Below are 25495 nucleotides of genomic sequence, written 5' to 3' on the forward strand. Positions count from 1 at the left end.
TTAGCATGTATCTGAAAGTTTATGAATGGAAAATAAGAATGACAAACAATAATTTCATTCATTTACTACAAACCTCAGGAGAGTTCTGGCAAGAAGACAAGCATGACCAGGAGGAATAAAGGAAAAAAAAAAAAAGGAATTATAAATAAATCACCTTTTTAATTATCCATTCGGATTGTCACTTTAGTGCCACTCTAAGGCCCTCAACGTGAAACAAATATTTTTCTCTTCTTGGAAGGAAGTTGCTTCTAAGGCTGCCGAAAGTTTAACTGGATCAGGCCTCCTCTCTCTTTAATGAACTATGCTATTCTATACCATTTTCCCATATAATTTAAATATATATTCCTAGAAATGCATCATTTTAACCAACAAGGTACTTACATTCACACTGTATGACATCTAGATTAAACTGCTGAACGGCTCCCATGCTTATCTGTTTTAACTCACTGTCCAGTAACATCTGCATTAAGGATGTTGACAGATGCTGGCAGGCTGACATGCAAGCAGTCTGGGCAACTTTCCCCTGTTTAAAACAAATATCCAAACCAAAAAATAAACAAACATAGAAATGTATCATATCATAAAGTATCACAAAAATTTTTCATGGCATATATTTAGTGGTGGTCTTTCTCTTTCTGTATTCTGAGTGGCTGTCTTTTAGCATAGGAACTGAAAGTAACATTCTGTTGACTTGTCATTCTCATGATATAATCATCATTAAAGTTATAATTGTATGTAGAAAAATTAAAGTTTGTGTTTAAAATCTATTGATTATTTCATACCTCTTTAAATATCTCAAGTATTTTTAAAAAAAGAACATTAAAATATGCCATTTGTGACATAAAATAACTGTCATGTTGATGGAACATTTATTCATATAAAGTTTTTAAAGTTTAATGTCTTTAAACTTTCCTTTATGTAATTAACCAAGCCAAGAATTAAGTTACTAGTGTAATTTATTATAATTTAACTACACCTAATATACTTTATAACATATACTTTCATATGTATGTAATAAGTAAAATGTCTTTATAAAATATACTTTGAGTCATTAAGTTCTTACTTCTAATAGGAAGCTTAGTTTGGAGCATAGCTTCAATTAGGAGGAAAAAAAAGAAGCTTGCATACTGATATGATTTCACAGTCATCTACAGATCTGTTCATTTAGTTTTAAAAATTAAGTTTTAAAATCATCTGATAATTCAGAAATATAAAGTGAGCTAGAAATACTTGTGGTTGTCTTTTAGTATAATATCATTATATTTTCTACTAAAATAAGCTCCTAAATCTCCATATGAATTTTGTCAGCCTTGATTCAGGCTATATTTTCTTTAAAATGATAAAAACAATTTAAAATGTCTAGCTTCTAGATTATATAGCTGAATCACAATATAATATTGCCTTTAGTATAAACTGTTCTTTCAAGCAGGCTTTTTATTTAACTACAGTTGAAAAAATACTACAAAAACTTTCAGATAAAGCTTTCCAGTGTAAATACCACCGCTAGTATGGCTATCTCCAACCCACAATTATGTGATTTGGTGAAGGACCGACACCCATATGATTCAAAGATCTATGACTAAGGTTAGAAATAAGAACTTTTGGAGGATGTGCTATGTTTTGCCTTATTAGCATTAACAAATATTTACCCAGTGATATATGATCATTATGCTTTTCTTACTTATCACAAAGGCCAATAAAGCTACAAAATCATGAAAATCTTCCAAACATAAATGCTATAATATATTGATGCAAAAATGTTTACATAGGATTGATCTGTTAGAAAACAAGGAACACAAATGTATTTTTAAGATGTTTACTTGAACAATTGTTCATTCAATTACACATTTAAAGTCAGACTGGAAACAAGCAATTTTTATGAATCCTTACGAATCTTTGATAAGTCTTTAGTATTTAGACACTATGCACAGTAAAAAAAACTGTGCATCTGAAATGGAATGCCAATATCTAAATCAGAAACTTTAGAGATAAAAGCTGATGCAAACAATATATTTGACAAATACTGATGAACTGCCAAAAAGGAATGTAACAAACAATGCAAAACCCAGCATGCTTCAAGATCCCCAAACCAAGAAGAATTAGTCTAGGAGACATGCAGCTCCATCTCCCAAGCAGAATAATATCAATATGAAAGAGAAGCAGGAGGGGAGAGACAGAAAAAGAAGAAATCAATGGCATGTAGTTTAATTACAATGTAGTAGGCTTGAAAAAACTTAATGGAAATGTCATTTTGACCTAATGGAACAACTAGCACGTTTTAGTTTTAATGTAACTTCATCAAATCAGTTCCATGTCCTACTTATGTTGCCACTCTAATGTACTAACTGCAAAAGCAGATTAATAAACTACCAAAAACAGTTACTACTACATTCATTTCATAAACAAACACACTGTGTAAAATTTTAACATGGTTTCAGATGCTACATATGACTATGCAGCAATAGTACTGGAGCCAAAATAATGGTACTAGTACAAAAATACAGGCTATTTCATAAACTTGGTGGACGTGGGTAATGAAAACATACAAGCATGCATGCGCATGCACACACACACACACACACACACACACTCACACGTGTTTCTGTTTAAGTAACACATGCAATTTCCTTTGATTATGCATATTAAATACAGGCTTATTGTTCTCAAAGATAGAAGTTTAAAATGTTTATAAAATATTGAAATGAAAAATTCCTTTTTACAGCTCAAAATTGATATCAAAGGTTCAAATCCTTTAAACACTTAAAGTTATAGTCTATAAGATCAATTTTTTTTAATGTGTACTCTTTGACTATAAAATGTGAGCAAATATTCTTAAATTGTATCTATTACTTATTTTGAGACAGAAAATTTTAATATTCCAGAAACTTGCACATCCCCCAAACATTTCTGATGCCTGTAGCCTTTGGTACACTTTTGTATAACCAAAACACTCCTTTCCGAACACTATTTTGCTATTATTGTTGATGCTTTTAATACTGTATCACCTTCTAGAACAAAAATAATCTAAGTACTTTTACAACTATCTTTAAAAACTGGCCATTTTCATTATAGATGTTCTGGTTTTTAACAATACAACAAACAAAACCAAAATAATTAAATGAAGTGACTGAGAAAATATAGCACATTTAGTATCAAGCGCCTAGAAATTTCTGCTCCTCTCATCTGAAAAGTTAACTGCAACTATTGCTAACATTCTCTTTTTCTTTAACATGAATTTCAATAAGTAAGTAAAAACACCTGCCAAGCTTTTAAAGGTAACTACTTCTTTACCCTGCTCTCACATTTTGCTGAAAAACAACTTGCACAGAGAGAAAACCCCTGGACAAACTTCTTGTATTTCAAAGGAACTTGTAAAAGAGAATCTGCTGACATATTAGATCCTTTTCGCATTACCCAAAAGCTTTTCTTCTAAGAACAATTGTGGTAAAGAGACATTTGGCTCCTAGGAAATTCCCAGAGGGTCAACCATATGCATCCTTCCATGGCACCTTCACACTGCTGCTTTCTAGATTCATGTCTCAAAAGCAGCTTTCATCATTTACTTGTGTGTCAGTCAATATGATTTATGGACTGCATTCAACAAAGTCAAAGCATATAGAATGAGAAATATGACTACAATCTGCTAATTTGTTTTGTATTGAGCCACTTAAGAGCCAAAGACCTGATGTCAGACTGAGTCCAGCAACACAATTATCCAGTCGGTGACAGATTCATCCATCCTCCCTGCCAGGCTGTGCCAATCAAAGACAGCATGAGGCGACATTTGGTGAAATCAGTAAGAAAACTCATTCTCTAAGCAACCTATGTGAGACCTTGATTGACACTTTTTGAATTTAGTTTGTGGAACACAGACAGTCTTTACCCAATAATCCCTCACTGCAAGCTGTGAAATAAGGCTTTTAACGCCAATCACAGGAACAATAAACCACAAACCACCAACCCTCAGTTTAAAAGGAATCAAGAAAACACATCTGTTTGTATGTCAAGCCAAATTTCCAGAATAATTTACTATTATAGATTAGGTAAAGATACTCTGTTTCCTTTGAAACATCATAAAATGACATGGTAACAAAAATACAACACATTTTATTAGATTATAACTCAAAACAGTTTTGGTTTCAAAGTAACACTTTGATAGATCTACTCTAATATAATAGTAGGAGAAATGTAGAATACTTAGAAACTAATTTGACACATTTAAATTTTCATTTGAAGTTTTCATTTCTTTTCACCATTCTCTTATTTCAAAGATCTAATAAAATAGGAAGGCTTGATTTCAATAATTATTTGAAAGCATTTTTCAATGTTGCTTTCATTCTCTCAAATACACTTTACATAAAAATGTGCTCTTGAAATCACAATCATTCTTTCTGTGTTGGTCTATTTTCCTTAAAGATCCCAGGAGAATCCATTTTCTTTTATTTATACCCACACAAAAGATCAACTTTGCACAATAAGCTACTTTTTATTTAAGTCAAGAAAAATATAGACTCAGAAATATTATGCACTATATTTATTATTCTTTAAGTTGATAGGTTTTGTTTTGAAAAGTTATGTAACTCTTGTCAGGAAAAACTTTAAAACTTGAATAAAATCATGGTCAATTTGAATATTAAATCTAACATTGATAAACAAATTTATTAATTCTGATTCTATGTGACTTTTAAAGTTATTTAAATAAAAACAGCAAAATACTACTATAGTATTCAAACTTACTGCCTCTCAATTTGCAATGTGAATTTCAGTTATGAGATACAAAACAGCCTTTTCAGAGGGAAGACAAAAGAAGAAAGGAAATATTTTGATGAATTGGTCAGTCTCCTAAAGAACCACAATTTTTAGCCTTTTAAAACACATAGTCCAAAACAGTGAGGTCTTTCATCAAATATGGAGTATCCAACACTAAAACCAGAAATGAATTCTTATAGAAAAATGATGCCAAGTTGAAAAATAGACATCTTAATCTAAGAAATCTATTATAATTCTTTCTATTTTACATAAGATTCACTAACTTAAATTTCATTATATGAAACTACTTAAATGTACTTCTATGCAAACATAAAAATGTTATTCAATCTGGAAAAAACATATCTAAAACATGAAAATTTCCCCAAGATGACTTCACAAATACACAAAGATTCCATCATCTAGTAAGGTTTTAATCTATTTTCTGGCTGAACACATGGTATAATACTGAAATGTCTCTGATTCCCAATAATATAGAATGTATGTTTAAAGGTTTAAAGGTTTAAATATTAAGATGAATTTCTTTAGCAAGTTTTAAAAATAACTTTAATACAATCTTGAAAACAGTTTTGAGATTATGCCCCCAAAATTCATAGGTCTACCAAAATATACTTACTCTAATGTCCCTAACATTCTCCAAAATACCTCCTTTACATTTCTATATTCCTCTCATACTCTTCCTGTTTGCATTTAAGGAGCTCTAGTCCCCAAAGAACTGGTAATCACATCAGTTAACCACAATTCCCATAGTCAATTATGAATTCCCTTTCTCTTCTCTTAGGCTTTTCTTCTTTTAACAATTCTCAACCATAACTATATGAGACATAACATAAAGTATTGCTCTTGGGACACACAAACATGCACATACACAAACACACGCACAGATTAAAAAGAACAGAAATATCTTAAAGTTGGGAAAAAAAATTCTCCAAACTGGGGAAACTTCAGGACACTTATAATATATGGCACATGTCTATTTCATGCCTTATCCTAACTTCCTTATCCCAACCATGTGTGTGTGTGTGTGTGTGTGTGTGTGTGTGTGTGTGTGTGTGTGTGTTGTCCAACGCTTTGCGACCCTATGGACTGTAGCCTGCTTGGCTCCTCTGTCCAAGGGATTTTCCAGGCAAGAATACTGGAGTGGGTTGCCACGCCCTCTCCCAGGGGATCTTCCTGACCCAGGGATGGAAGGCGCATCTCTTCAGTCGTCTACACTCGCAGGTGGGGTCTTTACCACTGAGCCACTAGGGGAGCCCCATCCCAACCACAGATCTCATCAAACTTTGGTGGCCTTTTCCTCCTTTAAGAAGAACAATCTTTTGAACATGGTCTTAGATGACATATAGCACTCAGATTTTTAGCTTCCTGCAAATATCACTGCTGCTGTCACGGCAGTCCCATATCTTCAAACTTCTCTTAACTTTAATAAGCAGAAAGAGAATGCAAGGACAAGTAGGGCAGTGACGTCTAGAAGAGGTCAAGGTTTCGAAGCTACTGATTATACCAGAAATCTAGATTAAACATACTTTTGTCCAAGGTAGCATGAAGAGGAAGCTAGTCTGTGCTGTGTAGGAACAGACAGAGATATTTCCTACCTCCTAAATTCACTCGATAACAGCAAATTGGGCAATTAGGTACATGTTTAAATAGGGAAGCAATAAAATATCAAGGCCCTAATACCTTTTCCCTTGGCAAATGTAAGAAATGCAAGAGAAGCTTAAGACAAGCTGTAAACTTCCACATGTGACTGAATACTATGGTCAAGCCACAGGAATTAAGCGTGAAAAACTGAAATATCCAAGAACTGTTATTAAAACAACAACTCTGTCATAGCAGAGTCAGAGCCTCATTTTTTTTTACATAAGCACCCACCTCAGAGTATTAGGACTATATAATCATTAAAAACTAGTATTTTACAACCCCAGTACAACTTAAAATTTGCAAAGAAGTTGTCAGAATCACTAACAAGTTAGAAGAGTATAGACTGTTTCCACATGATCATTAGTAAAATGGAAAAATGTCACCCAAGCTGACTCTCTCTTATTAATATATACAGGTAGGAGGCTAAGTAAGCAAGTGTTAGTCACTCATCATGTCCGACTGTTTGCGACCCTAGGGACTGCAGCCCACCAGGCTCCTCTGTTCATGGAATTCTCCAGGCAAAATACTGGAGTGAGGAGCCATTCCCTTCTCCAGGGATCTTCTCCAACCAGAGATCAAACTCAGGTCCCCTGCATTGCAGGCAGATTCTTTACTATCGGAGCCACTGGGGAAGCCCAATGATATTATAAACATAGCCATACATATGTAAACATAACACAGAGTAGGCCTTTGTCATCCAAGGCATTTATATCTAGATTTCAACCTTTTAATGATGACTCTGAGAGTTCAGTACAAGTAGGGCTTCATTTGCTGAGACTGACATTTGAGTTAGGTACTCTGTGAAATGGGTTGTGGGCAGGGAGGAACTACTCAGAGACTGAATACAGTCAAAGTCCCAACCTCCCCAAGTCAATCTGGCTTAGCTGTCTTCTGTTAGTTGACATGCATAAAGTAACTCTCGTTAAGATCTACAGTTTTCAACTGTATCTTACAGTGTTTTCTGAAAGAACTTACATGGCACAGCCATATTCTCAAATTTTGGAATTCTCAAAGGTTTAGGGTATACTCATCTAGAATATTAAGGATTTTTTGAACAGGTAATTTCATTGGGCTAAATCCTAGATTGTGGGAATGCGGTTGGGGTAGATACTATTAGTCACTTTCAGTTGAGGGAGTACCTGGAAGAGGAGTTTAAACTATTCAGGGAAATGTACCCTGTGAGGGAAGGATACATATTAAAACAGAACAAAATTCATTATGGGAGGAGGGGGCAAACAAGGTAAGTCATCTACTAAGCACTTTTTTTCTAAAAACAATTTTGCAAATGACATTCAACAATATTCTGAGAGTGAAAAATAAGTCCTTATAGACATCTACAGTAGGTCTTTGTCAACTGCCTCCTTGTTTCCAAACAAAGGCTTTAAATCTCAATGCTATTACCGGCTACCAGACCAATTTTCATCAGAGGCAGAAAGTTTAAAACAGCTTCCTTACAATGCCTAGTCTCCTGAATGAAAGAAAAGGAAGTGATTAAGTTGTTGCATATATATGTAATATTCATCTAAACTTGCGCTTTTGTTGGGACTTCACTCTGCAAAGTATAATCTCTTTTATCCTCATCCTTATCCATTCCTGTCTGTTCTATACAGGGGAAAAAAAAAATACAGGTTCTTGAGCATCACCAGATCGTGGCTTGCACAGGAAACTTCTGACTCCAACATCTTTCCCTACCATCTCCTTTCTTTCACTTCAGGGGATCTGACGTCTTTTTCACTTTCTTTATCTGCTCATAATAAACATAATTCCAACTCAAACAATCTCTTATCCACATATTTTAGACTCTTTTCTCCCCCCATCCTTGGCCTACTTAACGCTGGTGGGGGGTGGTATGTGGAGAGAACTATCTTCTATTTTTTTCTTTCTATTGTGTAATACAGGTTACAAGGAAAGATACTATTTGCATTCCTAGAACTTACCCCTATTTGCAAAAACTCAAGTACCCTTACGAACACAAATTCTGTTGCCATCTGGTAGTGAAACTGCTAGATGGTATGTTTTCATCTGTTTTTGATACTGAATCTTCCTGTTAAAAATGATCCTTTGCTCATAAAGCTTGCATCAATTATATAGTCTGTTTCATCTATAGCCACTAGAGAGTGAAGTAAAAGGTTATTTGTAAGTGTGCATATACATGTATGTACTAATACTCTGTGTGTGTATATAGAGTCCACTTTATTTCCATTTATATCTCCTTAGCCTGTTACTTACAGGTTGGTCTTGTACTTCTCCCCTAATCCACTGATTTCCTATCAAAATTCTCGTGCTAAAAGCCCTTTGTTATTAATACCACTATTTCTTCCAACTATGCCCTCATTAAAAGCAATTCAAAATACTGTTTTCTACAACCTTTGACAGCAGGGAACTATTTAAGTATGCTGTGCGATACATACACACATAAGGCTTACAAACTTATGAAATCAAATTTCTCACCAAGATTAGTCAGTATTTAGCTAATAGAGACATCAACTTAATACCCAAAAGGATTAGAGTTATAAAATTCAAGTATGTTCACTTTCAACTAAAAAGCAAGATTTTTTTGCAATTAACTTCCAACAGTGGAAATCACTTAACAGTTTTATTACATTATGAAAAAGCTTAAGAAAAAATAGAAATTCTATTACTAACACTGGACCTTGATTGCGTTCAACTTTTTCATTTATGTTTTCTCTCAAAGTTCTCTAACTTTCTCCATTGCACTGACATACTGTCAGTGGTTTGCTCTTGTTGATTTTTGTGTACTTGTAAGTAACTTATTATAAACTATGGAAATAAGTATCAAAAGGTATCATAGAAATACCTCGCTTATCACCACAGAAAGAACTATTTCAAATACGTAACTTTTTTAAAACACTGGACATTCAAGTGCCAAATCTTTCTAAATTATTCACTCACATTTATCTAAAACTGATCCCCAAATCTATCCGTCCTTAAATACAGGACAAGAAATAATCTGAGGTTCTTTTTTTTTTGGATAGCAAGGTTAGTATCATTTCTGTATTCTGAATATGCATATGGTCTATCTGCAGGAAATCTGTAAGCACGCTTAACAGGTACTTAACAACTACTACATTTATTGAAATGAACTGAACATTTATTAAATGAGCAAAAAGGTCAAGTGAAAGCTTGAGGGTCTGTCTCTTGTCAAAGTGTTAGTCCTTAGTGTTGGGAATTTGCAAGTTATTTTCATGCTATAGGTTCATTTTAATCACTATTCAACATTTATAGCTGTATCTAGAGAGTGGTGATCTGAGTTATTATATTATCCTTTTAAGGAGGTGTATAAGGAACGAGTAACCATGCAAATATTTCTACTCATCTGATGGTACTAATACCATCTTTACTATATCACATTCACACAGATATTTTCTAAATTCCTGTCTGCAAATAAGACTGTAAACTTTCTCTTCAAAACTAGAAAGTATTCTATATTTGACAAACAAATTTCTTGATTCAAAACTTCGATTTTTACAGTATACTTTTTTTTCTTGGTCACACCACACAGCTTGCAGGATTCTCAGTTCCCCGACCAGAGACTGAACCCAGGGACTGGCAGTGAAAGCCTGGAATCCTAACCCCTAGGCCACCAGGGAACTCCCTGCAGTATACTTTTCATACTTTTTCAACATACAAGAAAATTATCTTTATAATAGTCTAGTTATTCACTATTCCTCTCATATTAACTTTAAAAGTACTTACAAAGCACTTCCTCTACGTAAGACAGTGTTTAGGTACTATAGAAGACACCATGATGAGTAGATATAGTTCCTGACATAATGACATTAAATTCTGCGAGTAGAAAGAAGGAAAGTCTACAATCATAGTTCAAGACAAAATATAAATAAGTACCATAAAAGTGGGACAAAGTATCAACATAAGGTTAAGTAGACTCAGTAAAAGCTTCATGAAAGAGGTAGCATTAAAGATGGCTCTTGGAAGAGATTCAAAATTTTTACAGTTATAAATGAAGACAAGGTAGAAAACTCAAGCTAGATGCAGGGCAGAGTGAATTTTGCACTTTAAATGCCCAGGTTAAATCATGGTCAGAAATGTATCAGAAAGAGACTAAGGTCATTTATTTGTTAGCCTATGGAATTTTCACTTAATTCAGTAGATAAGTGAGAGATCTTGAAATATTTGAATAAAGAAAATGAAATTAAAATGTGCTTTGAAAAGGATTATCTGGCTTTGATATGTAGGATGAACAGAAGTAATGAGAGACTATTGGCAGAGACGAATTAGGAGACAATTAACGATAATCAAAATTTGAACTTTGACAATAGAAATAAGAACAGAAAGGACAAAATGTAGGTTAGGAACATTTAAATTTCAAATGCTAGATGATATTTTTTCAAAAATAAGAATATTTTTCAATATCTATACTCAGACAACATTTGAGTTCTTATTTCGGCTCTCAAGAGCTTATAACTGGAGGTGAAAAGGATGAACAAATACAATAAAGAGCAAAATGTGACAAAGCCACTAAAAAAGAGTAGGTGCTGAGGAAGGCAATGAACACTATTGGGCTTGGGGTGAAAAAGAAACATTTGACTTGGGTCATGAGCTATACTGTGTTATGCACTGAGATTTCTACAAGTAGAGTCTGGGATAAGTGTTGTAGAGAAAAAGCATTCAGGAAAAGAACAAATAATCTTACAAACAAATATAACAACTAATATGTTTTGAGTGTTCATTTTATGCCAGGCACTTTTCTGAACATCTCATGCATACTACCTCATTTAACCCTCACAAAAATCTCTAGAGTATATATTCTTATTGAACTACTGAACTCATTTGTAGATAAGGAAAATATCTCAAGCATGGCCTGTCATGCCTGAGATGACCACAGAGAGATATCCCCAAAGCACTGCGCTCACCACAGATGCATATTAACTTTCACAATCAAGTCCCAGAGAATCTTGATTGCTTCACCAAAACAACTAGTTATTATCTTCAAACTTTGGCTTCCACAAAAACTACAAATGTACCAAGAACACTGCCAAAACAATTAAAATTTTCCATAAGCACCTAAGCAGAGAAAAATAAGCCTGCAGGAAGTTCATTGTTTTCTAATTCGCATGCTAGCTTGAGCTTGTATCTACTTACCGACATGGCTGCATGATCACTGCTGTTAGTCTGAGAAGGAAGTCAAACAGGCAATCATAAAAAAGGAAAATGTATTCCGATATCAACAGAAGTGGTGGTTAAAGCAGTAAAAAATTACACCATACACAAGCCAGCTGACTCTCTGTTGTTATAATTTGAAACTCAAAATCTATTTATTAGTGACACCTGAATATCTGATCTAGCCTGAACTGAAGGCGGCCCTGCATAGGGGAAGTTATCCTTTTTACCAAACACACAAGGAGTAAAGGAGAAACCACAAGCAGAAATGGAGGAAGACATTGAACTAGCCAGGTAGATTATTTTAATTACCCACAGTAAGCAGTGGGTTAGCAGCTGTGTTATCCAGACAATTCATTCTTCTGGAAGACTGGACTACACTCTAGGTAACCTCTAGGTCCTTTCTAGATTTAACTTCCAAAAAAATTTTGTTTGGATTAGCAAAATCTCATCACAACAGTTATTTTATTCAACTATTTTTTTCCCAAAATCTTTCAAATTGCGTAAAAGGTATATAATTGTATGTGAGATATAAAAGTCATAAAGCCAAGATGAAATTTAGCTAAAATTCTGTAATGTAGTCAATAAAAGTCAGTCAACAACATTTAACATATGAACATGAACACCATGTAACTCACAGGACTTGTGATGCTTCTATCATTGCTCACATTATACAATTTTTATGTTACAGTCAATAAGTCATCAGATCAATATTATTCATTATCATTATATATTTAAGGATTAATATTGAAATAAGAAAAAAGTAATTTGTCAGCATATATGTATACAATAAATATATGGTCATATTTTCACTTGATAATTACTAAAATGTATTCAAAGCTGCTTATGTAACAATTTAAAAAATATAATTTTTGTATTTTTAATATAATTCTTTCTGGTATCACATAAAAGAAAGGGTGATTAAAGCCTGTGATTGTACTCCTGACTATTAAAAGTCTCCTCTACAGTTTCCAGTGAAGTCAAAGGACATGTACATCTATATATTTAATTCAGGGAAAAAGTATGAACCAAAGGACAAAGAACATAAAAGAGCAAAACTAAAAAAGAAAATAAGGTGCAGGAATGAATAAATCTAAGTATAAGTTAGGACTTTACACCTGTGTGACACTTAATAATAAATTTTATATATGGGGACCTTCGAGGTGATCGCATCCAATCCTTTTACTTCAAAGAGAAGGAAAGAAATTGTTCAAAATCAAGATGGTAGACTAAGTTAATGCATTTGCTTCCCACTGATCCCGAGATACAAGTGATACAAGAAGCCCAGAATTACAAAACAGGAATAAAATGTTTAACAACACAGAAAATGAAGGCATGTAGGGGAATTCATTAAGGGATACCTTCTAGAAGACAGAAAACAAAATTTTTTTTAAAATGTTTATTTATTTATTTATTTTGGCCATGCCACAAGACATGTGGGATCTTAGTTCCCCAACCAGGGATCAAACCTGTGCCCCCTGCACTAGAAGTGCAGAGTCTTAACACCTTAACCACCAGAAAACAGATTAAATAGAGAAGAGAAAGCAACTGCCCATTACATGCTACTAGGGGAACTACAGTGGAGTTGGGAGCCAGCTGTGTATTAGAGGTCCAGTTGTGCATATGAGAGAGGAGAGATACCAGAAATGCGATGGGAAACAGGGTAAGTAACTAAAGATTTCTAGAACAAGCGTGCCAGTGATCCCCTAACTACAGAGCACAAGCATTTTTCCATAGTGAGAGAAACTTTAGAGGGAGAGGTGAGACTCCAGGTGTAGGTAGGAAAAAAAAAAGAGAGAGCAGGAAGGAGGAAGGGGGGTGTTGTGACAATGGAAAGAGCAGTGATGGCTACAGAATTTGTGGAGCTCAGTGCAAAATGAAAATGTGGGGTCCCTTGTCCAAAAATCTTTAAGAATTTCAAGACGCCAGCAAAGCACCAAAGCACGTGCAGAACCCTTCTAAACTCAGGACCCCGTGCCATAGCACATGTTACATATCCATGAAGTCAGCCCTAAAGAAAGGAAACCACAATCTCATGGATAGCTCTATACCTGCTCACTCTAAGGTTAAGAATCCTAGGCAAAGTGTCTCCCAAATTTAAAAAAAATTTCCAGTCAGATTCCTAACTAAGGGGGGAAAAAAAAATCTATCAAAAAACAGGGTATTTATACAGTAGCAGAGTAAATGCAAATCAGCATTTCGGGCATTCTTTGTTAAAAGAGAATGAGAAAAACAAAGAAAGAAAAAACCTATTCAAGGGTAACATAGATAATTCAAGAAACAGAAAATATCTTTTAAAAAAACCCTCCAGGGACTTCCCTGGTGGTCCAGTGGCTAAGGCACTGTGTTCCCAATTCAGGGGGTCCAGGTTCAATCCCTAGTCAGGGAACTAGATCCCACATGCTGCAACTAAAGAGGCCGCGCAGCCAATTAAATTAATTAATTAAAAAAAAAAAAAAACCTCTAACACCTCAGGGAGATTTGAAAGATAATATATACATTTTTTAAAAAGAGAGAACAGTATTCTATGAGAAAAGAACACTTTTAAAACAAAGTGATTCCTTAAAAATTAAAATATAACTAGTAAAATATTCTCTAGATGGACTGAAAATAAAATTGAGAAATCCTCCCAAAACAGAGAACAAAAAAAGAGATAGGAAATGAAGGAAAAGATAAAAGATAAAGAAGATCAGTCTAGGAACTCTAACATCTAGTTAATGAGAGTCCAAGAAAGAGAGAACAGAAAAGTGGAGGGAAAAAAATGATCTAAAAAATAATAAAAGAGAAGTTTCCTGTGCTGAACTTCCCCTTTGACAGGAAGGGGCCATTGAATAAAGAGCTAAGTAAATGAAATAAAAGCTTACATCTCCACACATTATCATGACATTTAGAATATTAAAGAATAAAAAATAGATCCTAAAACCTGGATGCCAAAAGACAATGGAGGAATGCAACACAAATTGTCAGAGAAAAACTATTCAACCTAGAATTACTAAACTATCAATCAAACACAAGGACAGGGAAGGTATTTCATGATATGCAAGGACTTCAATAGGAGAAAGCTACTGTGGCAGTTTAGCAAAACCAACCAGTGAAGTACTAAAAACACTTGAAATCCATGAAACAGTTTCCAACTCTGGAGGATCAGAGAAAGAAAGTCCCAGGTAAACAGCTATACAGCAATTCTAGAGAGCAACTGGTACAAAGCAGAGACAGAGGCCTCTGCAGCAGTCAGAAAACATCAGATGAAGAACTGACAGAGTGAAGGGTAGGGAGGCTACTGTCTTTATCTTACATAGAAGTGAATTAAGATACTGACTAAAGAAAAGGAACAAAAAATAGGAGTATAACTTTTATATAAAGAAACGATAAACATAAATAAAACATCAAACTGAAGAAAAAGGATGAAGTGAGAAGTCGCTATTGAATACATGCGCCTTACCTTTCATAGTAGGGACTCACAAGACATTCTCTTTTTAAGATAACCACCAGAAGAAATGAAAACACATGGTGAAATGGTAGTCTGGGGTTAGGGGAGATGGGAAGGCTATTTTCCATCCCAAAGTCTTCTGGGATACCTGACTTATTACCATGTATACATATTAACTGAAGCAAATTTTAAAAATAACCTTTATTTTTAAAATATTTTTTAAAAAACAACCTTCATTTTTAGTTCTATGAAATAAAATATATTAATTAGCAAATTAATTCAGAGTCTGAATGATTTGTCATCTTACATAATGTTGGTTAATTGGAATAATCAGGCCTAGACCGTGAAACTCAGGATTTTCAATATAGTACCGCATCTCCAGAAAAAAATTCTTAAGTGTATGGTTTTAAAAGTTAGACACTATCCATTTCTATCTAAATCATGCACCTTCGTTCACTGGATATACATCCTTATTTCTCACTTACAGAAAGCATAATGTTTTTTAAACTATTTGTGGAAATTAAAAGTGCAAATTAAAAAGTTAGTGGCAAAAAAAAAAAAAAGTTAGTGGCACCAGGCTCATCATTTACACATATCCCTTAGTGGTTGTAAATCAATAAAACATTTTTATTTTAACAAACACATCACTAGCATATATGAAAGAAAGAAATGGTAACTATCGTTTCCAGTAGATCACTGATGGGTCTTTAGGTGGTACTGTATTCACAGTAAAAGATTACTGAGTTCCACTTGGCAGTCATGAATTACTAAATAACTGCAAACTGCTCAACAATATCTTGTATTTATAGGCTTATAAGTGGTGAATGAATGCTGAATGCTTTAAAAAATTTAACAATGAATGGTTTTAAAATTCAAAATTGAATGGTTTTCAAATTTTCTAGCTAATATAAATTCTTATTTAAAAAACACAAAGCTTGCTTATAAGTTAGGCTTAAAAATAAGTGTTACAAATGCATTAGAAAAAGATGACTTGCAGAACACATGTCAAAATGTTAACAGTAATTTTCCTTTTAAAAGATAACAGAAGATAACTTTTTTTTAATTTTCCTCTATACTGAGCAATAGTTTTTAACTGTCAGGAAAAATTTATCAGAAACAAGAAAGTTCACTTACACATTTGAAACAGTAAACATTGCTGATTTCAAGAGCACTGATTTGAGGATAAAATAATATTTATATCATACAATAATCACACTTCACTGACATTAGGCAGCATCTGACCATCAGCCACTGTAAGGACTGCAGTCAAGCTGTAACAATGATTCAAATAAATATACTTTACAGTAAGTATCTTTAATAATTAATGAAGAAGTTTTTAAAATGGTTATATAATGCAAAAGCAGAGAACTCAAAACTAAATAATACAAGCCAAAAATATAGGCATAAATACAAGAAAAAAAAAGTGTAACGATACTGAAAACTAATACTATAAAAGGCCTTAAAACAACAGAGGAAGAAAGGAGAAGGAAAGATAAAATATTTATTAATAGGGGCTACTTTATGTCAAGCACCCTGCCAGCCAACTATTCTACACATGATTTTATTTCATCCTCTGACAGTGCTATGGGTGACTGTGTTGAAGCTGAAACTCCAATACTTTGGCCACCTGATGCGAAGAGCTGACTCATTTGAAAAGACCCTGATGCTGGGAAAGATTGAGGGCAGGAGGAGAAGGGGACGACAGAGGATGAGATGGTTGGATTGTATCACTAACTCAAAGGACATGAGTTTGGGTGGGCTCCTGGAGTTGGTAATGGACAGGGAAGCCTGGTATGCTGCGGTTCATGGGGTCGCAAGGAGTCGGACACAACTGAGCGACTGAACTGAACGGAACTGAACTGAAGTCCTATGGGAAAAATGGATTATGTCTATTTTGCAGAAGTAAAGGAGTTCAGAGAAGTTAAGCAACTTGCCAGGATTCCACAGCCAGGAAGTTAAAAATCTCAGGTTTAAACATAAGTCGTTCTAATTCTAAAGACCATCCTGTGCTCTCTTCCCTTCATCACTCTGGTCCCTAAGAATAGTAACATGTAAGTGGGCTTAACTCTGAGTCATTAAATGGTAAGTTTCCTGAAGACAGATAATATATTTGACAGGGCAGTTTAACATTCTGGGTGTGGGGAAATACCTGTCATTATTATAAATACTGCTTTTTAAGTTACTGTTAATTCCTGTGGCCAGCAGAGAGCCTGGCTTCTCTGCTACGGCACAGGGAAATGCTTCCTAACATGGAAGCAAGGCAAATCTTTACTTTTTGTCCTCTGCATAGGCTTGCTGGCTGACTCTTAAGAGAAACAGGTGAGGAAAGTAATATACCAGTTCTCTCACCCATTCAACCATAGAGACTGGAGGCATTTAAAGTAGACATTATTGGTGACCTTCCAAATTCTGCAGCTTCCTACCACAACCACAGTGTAGTAGAAAAGAGAAAAACAATAAAGTTCTTTCTCTGGGCTCTGCCAAAACCATTATCATCCATTAAGTTCTATTGTTCTCATACCCTGTGAGGAGAGAACAAAATCCTATCAGGTGGATTATAACTTTTCTAGAACCAATGAAACCTTTACTAGGCAATGTGGTCAGCAACTACAAGTCATGACTCTCTTTGATGGGGAAAATAATCATAGGGACTGACAAGAAGTAAATATGCAGTGAAGTTAAGAATGGAGCTTTTAAACTGACAGTGTTAGGTACATTTTAGGGATGGGGCAAGACAGTCATCTTTAACCTATAGGATCTACTTGTCTGTCCAATTACTTGCAATACTGGACAATACTTGCACTATTTGAAAGAGTGACCCTTGGTTTCACAGCTCCCATTGACTCTAACTCATGGCACTGTTAATTAACCCCGTCAAAATCAAGAATCATGGAGCCAGAGCCAGCTCCCCCAGATAATTTTTCATGGATAACTAATTCTACCTAAGCTGGTTGACTTGGGACTGACTGACTGTGATGAACAAATACCTTCTGAAGATTCTTTTAGTTTGAAAGAGTCCAAAACTGGGCCCTCTCTCTATCTGGATCCAAAGGTAACCTGAAGATTAGGAATTATTTTTAGCTTAAACCATTTAAATTAAAATGGTAGCTTATACATCGCCATATATTGCTTAGAAAAATAATGCATTTAATAACACTGTTCTTTGCTTGAAAGAACACAAACTGAATATCTTATATAATTTCAGCATTTCAGAGAATTAATATACTCAGCCATAATAATCAATCTTGCTAGAATTTACCATAGTCAACAACTTAATATTTTTGCTTCAGAATTATGCTTTCAGTTCATCCCTTGAATAAGAATATACTGTTATTAGTACCATTTTTTCTTTTCCTAACTATAAAACATAATTTTCTTATTTTCTCATGTCCTATATATTGCTGTTGTTGAATTTGTTGGTCTACATTTTATAAAAGTGAACTTTCCTTGCAGAAAAACCCATGTTAGATGACATAAAAATCCAAAATGGCACACACTCATCTAAAACTATACAAAATATTGTAATAGATCAGGTGAGTGACAGAAGTCTGTCATTCTAAATGTCAGCAGAATATGTCCTATGAAAAAGCAGGATTTCCCTCTAGATGTCAGCCACGTGAGGTAAGGCATTTACCCCAAACCTTTCTAATATATAATCTCTCTTAATCTTACCTGAGCTAGGCACAAAATCATTACCCATCATCTCATGTCAACCTGTGAAGCACACATTGCAACACAGAAACATGATATATATCTGTGTATATGTGTATCTGTGTATATGTGCACACATGAGCCATGTATTTACTTGTGAAAACTGGATTTGGCTGGAAGGACAGAGATATATACTGACAAGGTGAATTCAAATTAATTCAATAATTATTTAATGCACACTTTTTTGAAATTGCTGTAACGCTGTTTAGTTGCTCAGTCGTGTCTGACTCTTTGTGACCTCATATACTGTATAGCCCACCAGGCTCCTCTGTCCACGGGATTCGCCAGGCAAGAATACTGGAGTGGGATGCCATTCCCTTCCCCAGGGGATCTTCCTGACTCAGGGATTGAACCCAGGTCTTCCACATTGCAGGCAGATCCTTTACCAACTGAGCTACTAGGGAGGTGGTACTAAAATTATATATATAATACACAGGTTCCCTTTTTCAACTCAAGAACAATAGTGAGGAATATAGTATCAACCCTGGAAAAGCTTCTAAAAGCTCTTTGGCACAGATCCACTACAAAAATCTCTTTAAGAAGTTCTTCTATTTTTAAGCAATTCCTTCAAATATTCTAACTGGCCCTTTGATAGAGAAAGAGATGGGGAGAATAACATCTTTTTTTTCTTTTCATTTTAAACAAGGAGATGGTTAGAGGCAGTTGGGTAGGCTTCAGATTCAACTTTTTTGTGTCCACCTATATCTTATTATGACATTAAAAAGGTCAAAATTTCCCCCTACTTCTTTTGTACAAAACTACTCCATTCACATTTTAACACTAGCTCTGTTAGTTTAGAGTACACCTAGTGAGAAAATGTGCATCCCAGCATCATCTGTTTGGTCTTGCCTTTCTTTCTCTTCCTTTGGTAGTGCCACTAGTCTTGTGGGATCTTAGTTCCTCAACCAGTGATTGAACTGGGGCCCCCGGCAGCGAAAGCCTGGACTCTTAACCACTGGATTACCAGGGAATTCCCTTTGCATCCCTCACAGGAAGAATCCAGTGTTTCAGCCTACTCACACTCAAATGTCCCTGTCATATCTTCCTAAGAAACATTTCATCAACAGATTATTCCAGATGTAAATGTTCATGACTACATAATAGGATGGAGCAATGCTCCTATTTTACTTTTAGTCTCTGGTCTACAAATATCCAATAATTTCTTGGCCTTTTCTAAAAGAAAAGTCACTGATCATATTGAAGTAGTTTCATGAAAACTGCTATCAGAGTTTATTTCTAGTTAAGAATATGTTGTCAGTTTTGGGGGTTTGTTTTGGCTTTGGTGAGAAGTGAGATGTAAGTTATCTGGCTTAAAAAGTAAAACAAATTAAAGTTTCAAACAATTGACTAAAGAGGTATCATGATTCCTGATTTCAAACTATACTACAAAGCCATGCTAATAAAAACATGGCATTGGTATAAAAATAGACACACAGAACAGTGGAACAAAACAGAGAGTCCAGGAATAAACCCACACATACATGGACAACTAATTTACAGCAAAGAAGCCAAGAACATACAATGGGGAAAGGAGAAGCTCTTCAATAAACAGGGTTGGGAAAACTGGGCAGCCACACACAAAAATATGAAACCAGACCACTATCATATACTATACATAAAAATTAACTCAAATCAATTAAAAACTTGAAACTGGACTTCCCTAGTGGTACAGTGGATGGGTGTCTGTCTGCCAATACAGGGGACACAGGTTTGATCTCTAGTGGGAAGATTCCAAATGCCACAGAGCAACTACAGACCGTACACCACGACTACTGAGCCCACACTCTAGATCCCATGAGCCACAACTACTGAGCCCATGTGTCGCAACTACTAAAGCCTGAGTGCCTAGAGCCTATGCTCCACAACAAGAGAAGCCACCTCAATGAGAAGCCTGCGTACCACAAGGAAGAGTAGCCCCCACTCAGGGCAGCTAGAGAAAGCCAATGAGCAACAACAAAGACTCAGCACAACCAAAAATATATAAATAAAAAAACTTTAAAAAGACTTGAAATTATAAAGTTCCTATAAGAAAACATAGGAGGTAACCTCCCTGACATTGGCCTTAGCCATGTTTTTTTAGATCTGACTCCAAAGGTGAGAGAAACGAAAGCAAAAATAAACAAATGGGACTCCATGAAACTAAAAAACATTTTCTGCATGGTGAAGGAAACCATCAACAAATGAAAAAGCAACCCACCAAATAGGAAGAGATTTTTGCAAATCATATACAATAGCAGTTAATATCCAAGCTGTATAATGAACTCACATAATTCAACAATAAAAAACCAAACAACTCAAAAACTGGGCAGAAGATCTGAAGAGCCATTTTTCTAAAGCCATTTTGCTGGCCATACAAATGGCCAGCAGGCACATGAAAAGATGTTCAACATCACTAACCATGAGGAAAATGCAAATCAAAACTTCAATGAGGTATCACCTCGCATCTGTTAGAATGGCTATTATTAAAAAAAAAAACCAGAAATAATAAGTATTGGAGAGAATGTGGAGAAAAGGGAACCCTCATATGCTGTTGGTGAGAATGTAAACTGGTGTAACCACTATGGAAAACAATATGGAGATTCCTCAAAAAATTAAGAGTAGTACTGCCATATGATCTAGCTGTTTCAGCTGTGTATATTTATTTGAAAAAAAGGAAAATTACTAATTTGAAAGTATATACACCACTATGATCACTGAAGCATAATTTACAATAGCCAAGATATGAGAACAACCTAAGTGTCCATGAATGGATAATGAAAATGTGCCATATATACATATGTATAGACAAGAGAATGCTATATAGCTATAAAAAAGGGAAGGAAATCTTGCCATTTGCGACAACATGGATGGACCAGGAGGGTATTATGCTAAGTGAAATAAGTCAGACTGAGAAAGACAAATAACATAGGATTTCACTTTCATGTAGAATCAAACAAAACAAAAACAAACTCATAGATACACAGAACAGACTAGTGGTTACCAGAGGGTTAGGAGCTGGGGGAGGGTGAAGTAGATGGTAACTAGATTTATGATAGTGGTCACTGTAGTGTTCACAAATACCAATTTATAATGTTATACACCTGAAATTTATATGATGTTATGTACCAATTTTAACTCAATAAAAACAATAGCTAAATTAACATTTTTCACAAATTGGTTTACAGAAAAGGAAATATTCAAGCTAGGAAGTGGTTTAAACAAGTAAGCCTCCAACTAAAACTGAATTCTAAATATATTTGAGTAAGCAAAATTATAACAATTTTTTGACATTTTTTATACTTACAGGCAAATGAGTAAACACTTGAAAGATGCTTCTCAAAAAATTAATAAGATCCATTAAATAACCACTAGCTCTTCCATCTGGCTCAGACATTGTCCAGTCATAATCAGCAAGCTGAACAAATTCATCAATTTTTTGATTAAGCTTGGTATATATTTCTCCCTCTGCTGCATGTCGGGCATCCTGACCGGATACAACAAAACAAAAAGTAAAAAACAAGTTACAGAATCAGGTAAAAAAAACAAGTTTTCTTAAAATTCCAAATTTTATTTTTTATATTTCTTTGGTTTAACATTTTAAACATTTATTCAAAATCCAACAAAACTGTAGGATTTCCGGTTAAAAATACTCTATTTGACATCACTTCTTTTCCCCAACCTCACCTTTACCTTTTTTGTCTTTGTTTGGTAGGATAACTTATTAGTTATCAATTCTGAACTGTTCTCACAGCTCTAAGACCCTTGGGAGAAACAGAAACGGAAAACAAAAGTTGTCAAGAATGCAAACGACTTCTATCCACTGACTCACGGAGGGAAATTAAGTTGGACCATCACGTAAGAAATGAAATCATTATTGGTGTTTTGAGTAGAAGAGCTCCCCCCCACCATTGCTCCCAAAACAGTTAACTTCTCAAAAGAAGATAAAAGAAATGGAGTGACAAAAAAGAGCAGAGTAAGAATACTCAAACATTTTCTGATCCATTAAAGCAACAAGAAAACTAGCAAAAATTGTCAAAGATCCATTTTTCCAGACGTCTGGAAATTAATTCAAAACCTACAGCAATTCAAGCAGCATCTACTTATGAAAAACTGCTGAACCTTGATATGGAAACAAGCTCTGTGATGTTCTAATGTGCCCCATTTCCACTTTTCCTCCCTAGCTCCAGGTTCACAGTATCCTTGAAAATCAATATCCCACAACTGTGGTACAAATCTGTGTTGGCCTCTCAGCCAACACAGTGGGGGCAGAATGAGTTGGCACTCCTTTGAAGCCATATTCCCAGAGAATTATCATTATTTGACCTAGCTGGTAATTCCCTGGAAGATCTCACTTGCAGAGATGTCTCTACATGACCTAAAAACAGGATTGTCAGGAGCAAAAAGTCTTTTTCCTGGGGGCATTTGTTAAAAACAATTAGAGGCAATTGTGTAACATCACAGACACTTTAGGTGGCAGATAACAACTAGGGTACACAATAAGCGAACCAAAAAGCTTAAAAGGAAAAACTGGGGAATGAAATGTCCATAGATGGCTTTGAAAAGCTCTGACATACTCCTGAGAATCTAGAAGACTATGTACATGTGTAGGGCTGTGAACATACTCCGGAAAGACCTGAGAAAGCTCTAAGCTCTCATTTACAGCTGACCCTGAAGTTCTGTGCAAAAAGGATGTGAAGGTTAACGCAGAGGTATCAAATGCCTGATGGCTGAAGGCGTGCCCCAATAAATACAGAGAGTCCCTCAAAAAGACTGGGAGACTGATTGGTTCCAGATTTTTATGGAAATCTGTGTCCAATCATTAGCTGGTCACTAAGCTAACTAAGCAGAGACTTCAGTGGCCACAGATGACAAAAAATACAGACTTTACAGAATTAATTCAGAAAAGTCATGAAACAACCAACCACCTACCAGGAAGAAACAACAAACCTTGGGGAGAAAGGAGAATCTGATTATCAGAATTGTCACATTACAATACAACTTTATTTTAAATTTTTACTGGCATATAATTGATTTACAATGTTGTGTTAGTTTCAGATGTACAGCAAAGTGAATCAGTTATACACACATAGCCCCTCTTTTTTAAGATTCTTTTCCCATATAGGCCATTACAGAGTACTGAGTAGAGCTCCCTGCGCCACAGAGTAGGTTCCAGTTAGTTATCTATTGTAGTGTGCATCTGTCAACCTCAATCAATATGTCAGTCTCAATCTCCCAGTTTCTCTCTCCCCCACTTAGCCCCTGGTAACCGTAAGTTTGTTTTCCACACCTGTGATTCTACTTCTGTTTTGTAAATAAGTTCATTTGTACCCACTTTTAAGGTTTCACATATAAACGATATCATATGGTATTTATCTGTGTCTGACTTACATCACTCAGTCTGACAATCGCTAGATCCATCCATGTTACATTATTTTAAATGTCCAGTTTTCAATAAAATTTGCAATTGCACAGAGAAACAAGAAAGTATGAGACATTGGACTTATAAGACAAAGGTTTTAAATCAGCTCTTTAAAATAATCAAAGAACTAAAGGAACATATGAGAACAATACCTGACAAAATTAACTATAAAGAGATAAAAACTACTTGAAAATAAAGAACCTAAGAGAAATTCTGTAGTTGAAAAATACAATAAATGAAACAAACAAACAAAATCACTACAGGAGTTCAACAGCAAATCTGAGCAGGCAGAAGACAAAGAAGATTTGATCAACAATATAAACCAACTAGGCCTAACAGACATCTACTGAACATTCAACATTAGCAGACCATGCATTAGTCTCAAATGAACATGAGACACTATCCAGAACAGAACAAATGTTAGGTCATAAAACAAATCTTTAAAGCAAAGTTCCCCAACCAGGCCATCTAGCAGGAAGTGAACAGCTGTGAACCTAAAAATCATCCACCTCCCACTTCACCCCATCCCCACCTATGGAAAAGCTGTCTTCCATGAAAACAATCCCCGGTGCCAAAAAGCTGGGACTGGGGCTTTAAAAGACTGATCTCATACAAGGTATGTTCTCTGACTACAATGGAATGGATATTTCTGGCAAAACTAATACTTATTGGAAATTCCCTGGTGGTCCAATGGTTGGGACTCCATGCTTTCACTGCTGAGGACGCAGGTTCAACTTCTGGTCAGGGAACTAATATCCCACCAGCCAAGCATCATGGCCAAAAAGCAAAACACACACACACACACACAAAAACCTAATACTTATTTAAATTCATATCTTGACTAAGAGAAGACCTAAGTATCACTCACTATTATCAATCACATACATTTGAACACAACTTAACCTAATGTATCATTTATATCATGTCCTATGAATTAAAGCAGTATAAAGACACTGAGACATCTTTCACCCTCAAGGATCTCACAATTCAGGAAGAGAATCAATATTACAAAACATTATTAGTGCTACCGAGGTTCAATCCCTGGGTTGGGAAGATCCCCTGAAGAAGGGAATGGCTACCCACCCCAGTATTCTTGCCTGGAGAACTCCATGCACAGAGGAGCTTGGCAGGCTATACAGTCCACGGGGTTGTGAAGAGTTGGACACAACTGAGCAAAAAACATTTTCACTTTTATCAGAGGAATAAAACAAAGCAGGCTGAGGGACTTCCCTGGTGGTCCAGTGGTTAAGACTCTGAGCTCCCCAAGCAGAGGCCTGGGTTCAGTACATGGTTGGGGAATTAAGATCCCACATGCCTCTGGCCAAAAAACCAAAACATAAAACAGCAGCAGTATTGTTACAAATTCAGTAAAGGCTTAAAAAAAAAAAAAAAAGAATAGAAGGAAA

At 35.2% G+C, this 25495-nt stretch overlaps 1 protein-coding gene across 10 annotated transcripts in view; it reads right to left on the reverse strand.

The window, feature by feature from the left end:
• The window catches only part of EXOC6 (exocyst complex component 6), a 193942-nt gene that overhangs the window by 56515 nt on the left and 111932 nt on the right, over positions 1–25495 (reverse strand). For 8 of the 10 annotated variants that reach the window (XR_006270786.1, XM_043475975.1, XM_043475977.1 and 5 more), the window contains exons 18-20: positions 21975–22154; positions 11533–11562; positions 382–523 (exon numbers count right to left, since the gene is read on the reverse strand). Coding sequence is in view for 9 of the 10 variants with exons in the window: in XM_043475975.1 (XP_043331910.1) it covers positions 382–523; positions 11533–11562; positions 21975–22154 (352 nt within the window). In the remaining variant the exon portion in view is untranslated. The remainder of the gene's footprint in view (positions 1–381; positions 524–11532; positions 11563–21974; positions 22155–25495) is intronic. The other 2 variants (XM_043475978.1, XM_043475979.1) reach the window with 1 other exon arrangement.

The sequence above is a fragment of the Cervus canadensis genome, chromosome 8 (genome assembly GCF_019320065.1).
Source record: "Cervus canadensis isolate Bull #8, Minnesota chromosome 8, ASM1932006v1, whole genome shotgun sequence".
In the NCBI taxonomy this organism is placed as follows: Eukaryota; Metazoa; Chordata; class Mammalia; order Artiodactyla; family Cervidae; genus Cervus; species Cervus canadensis.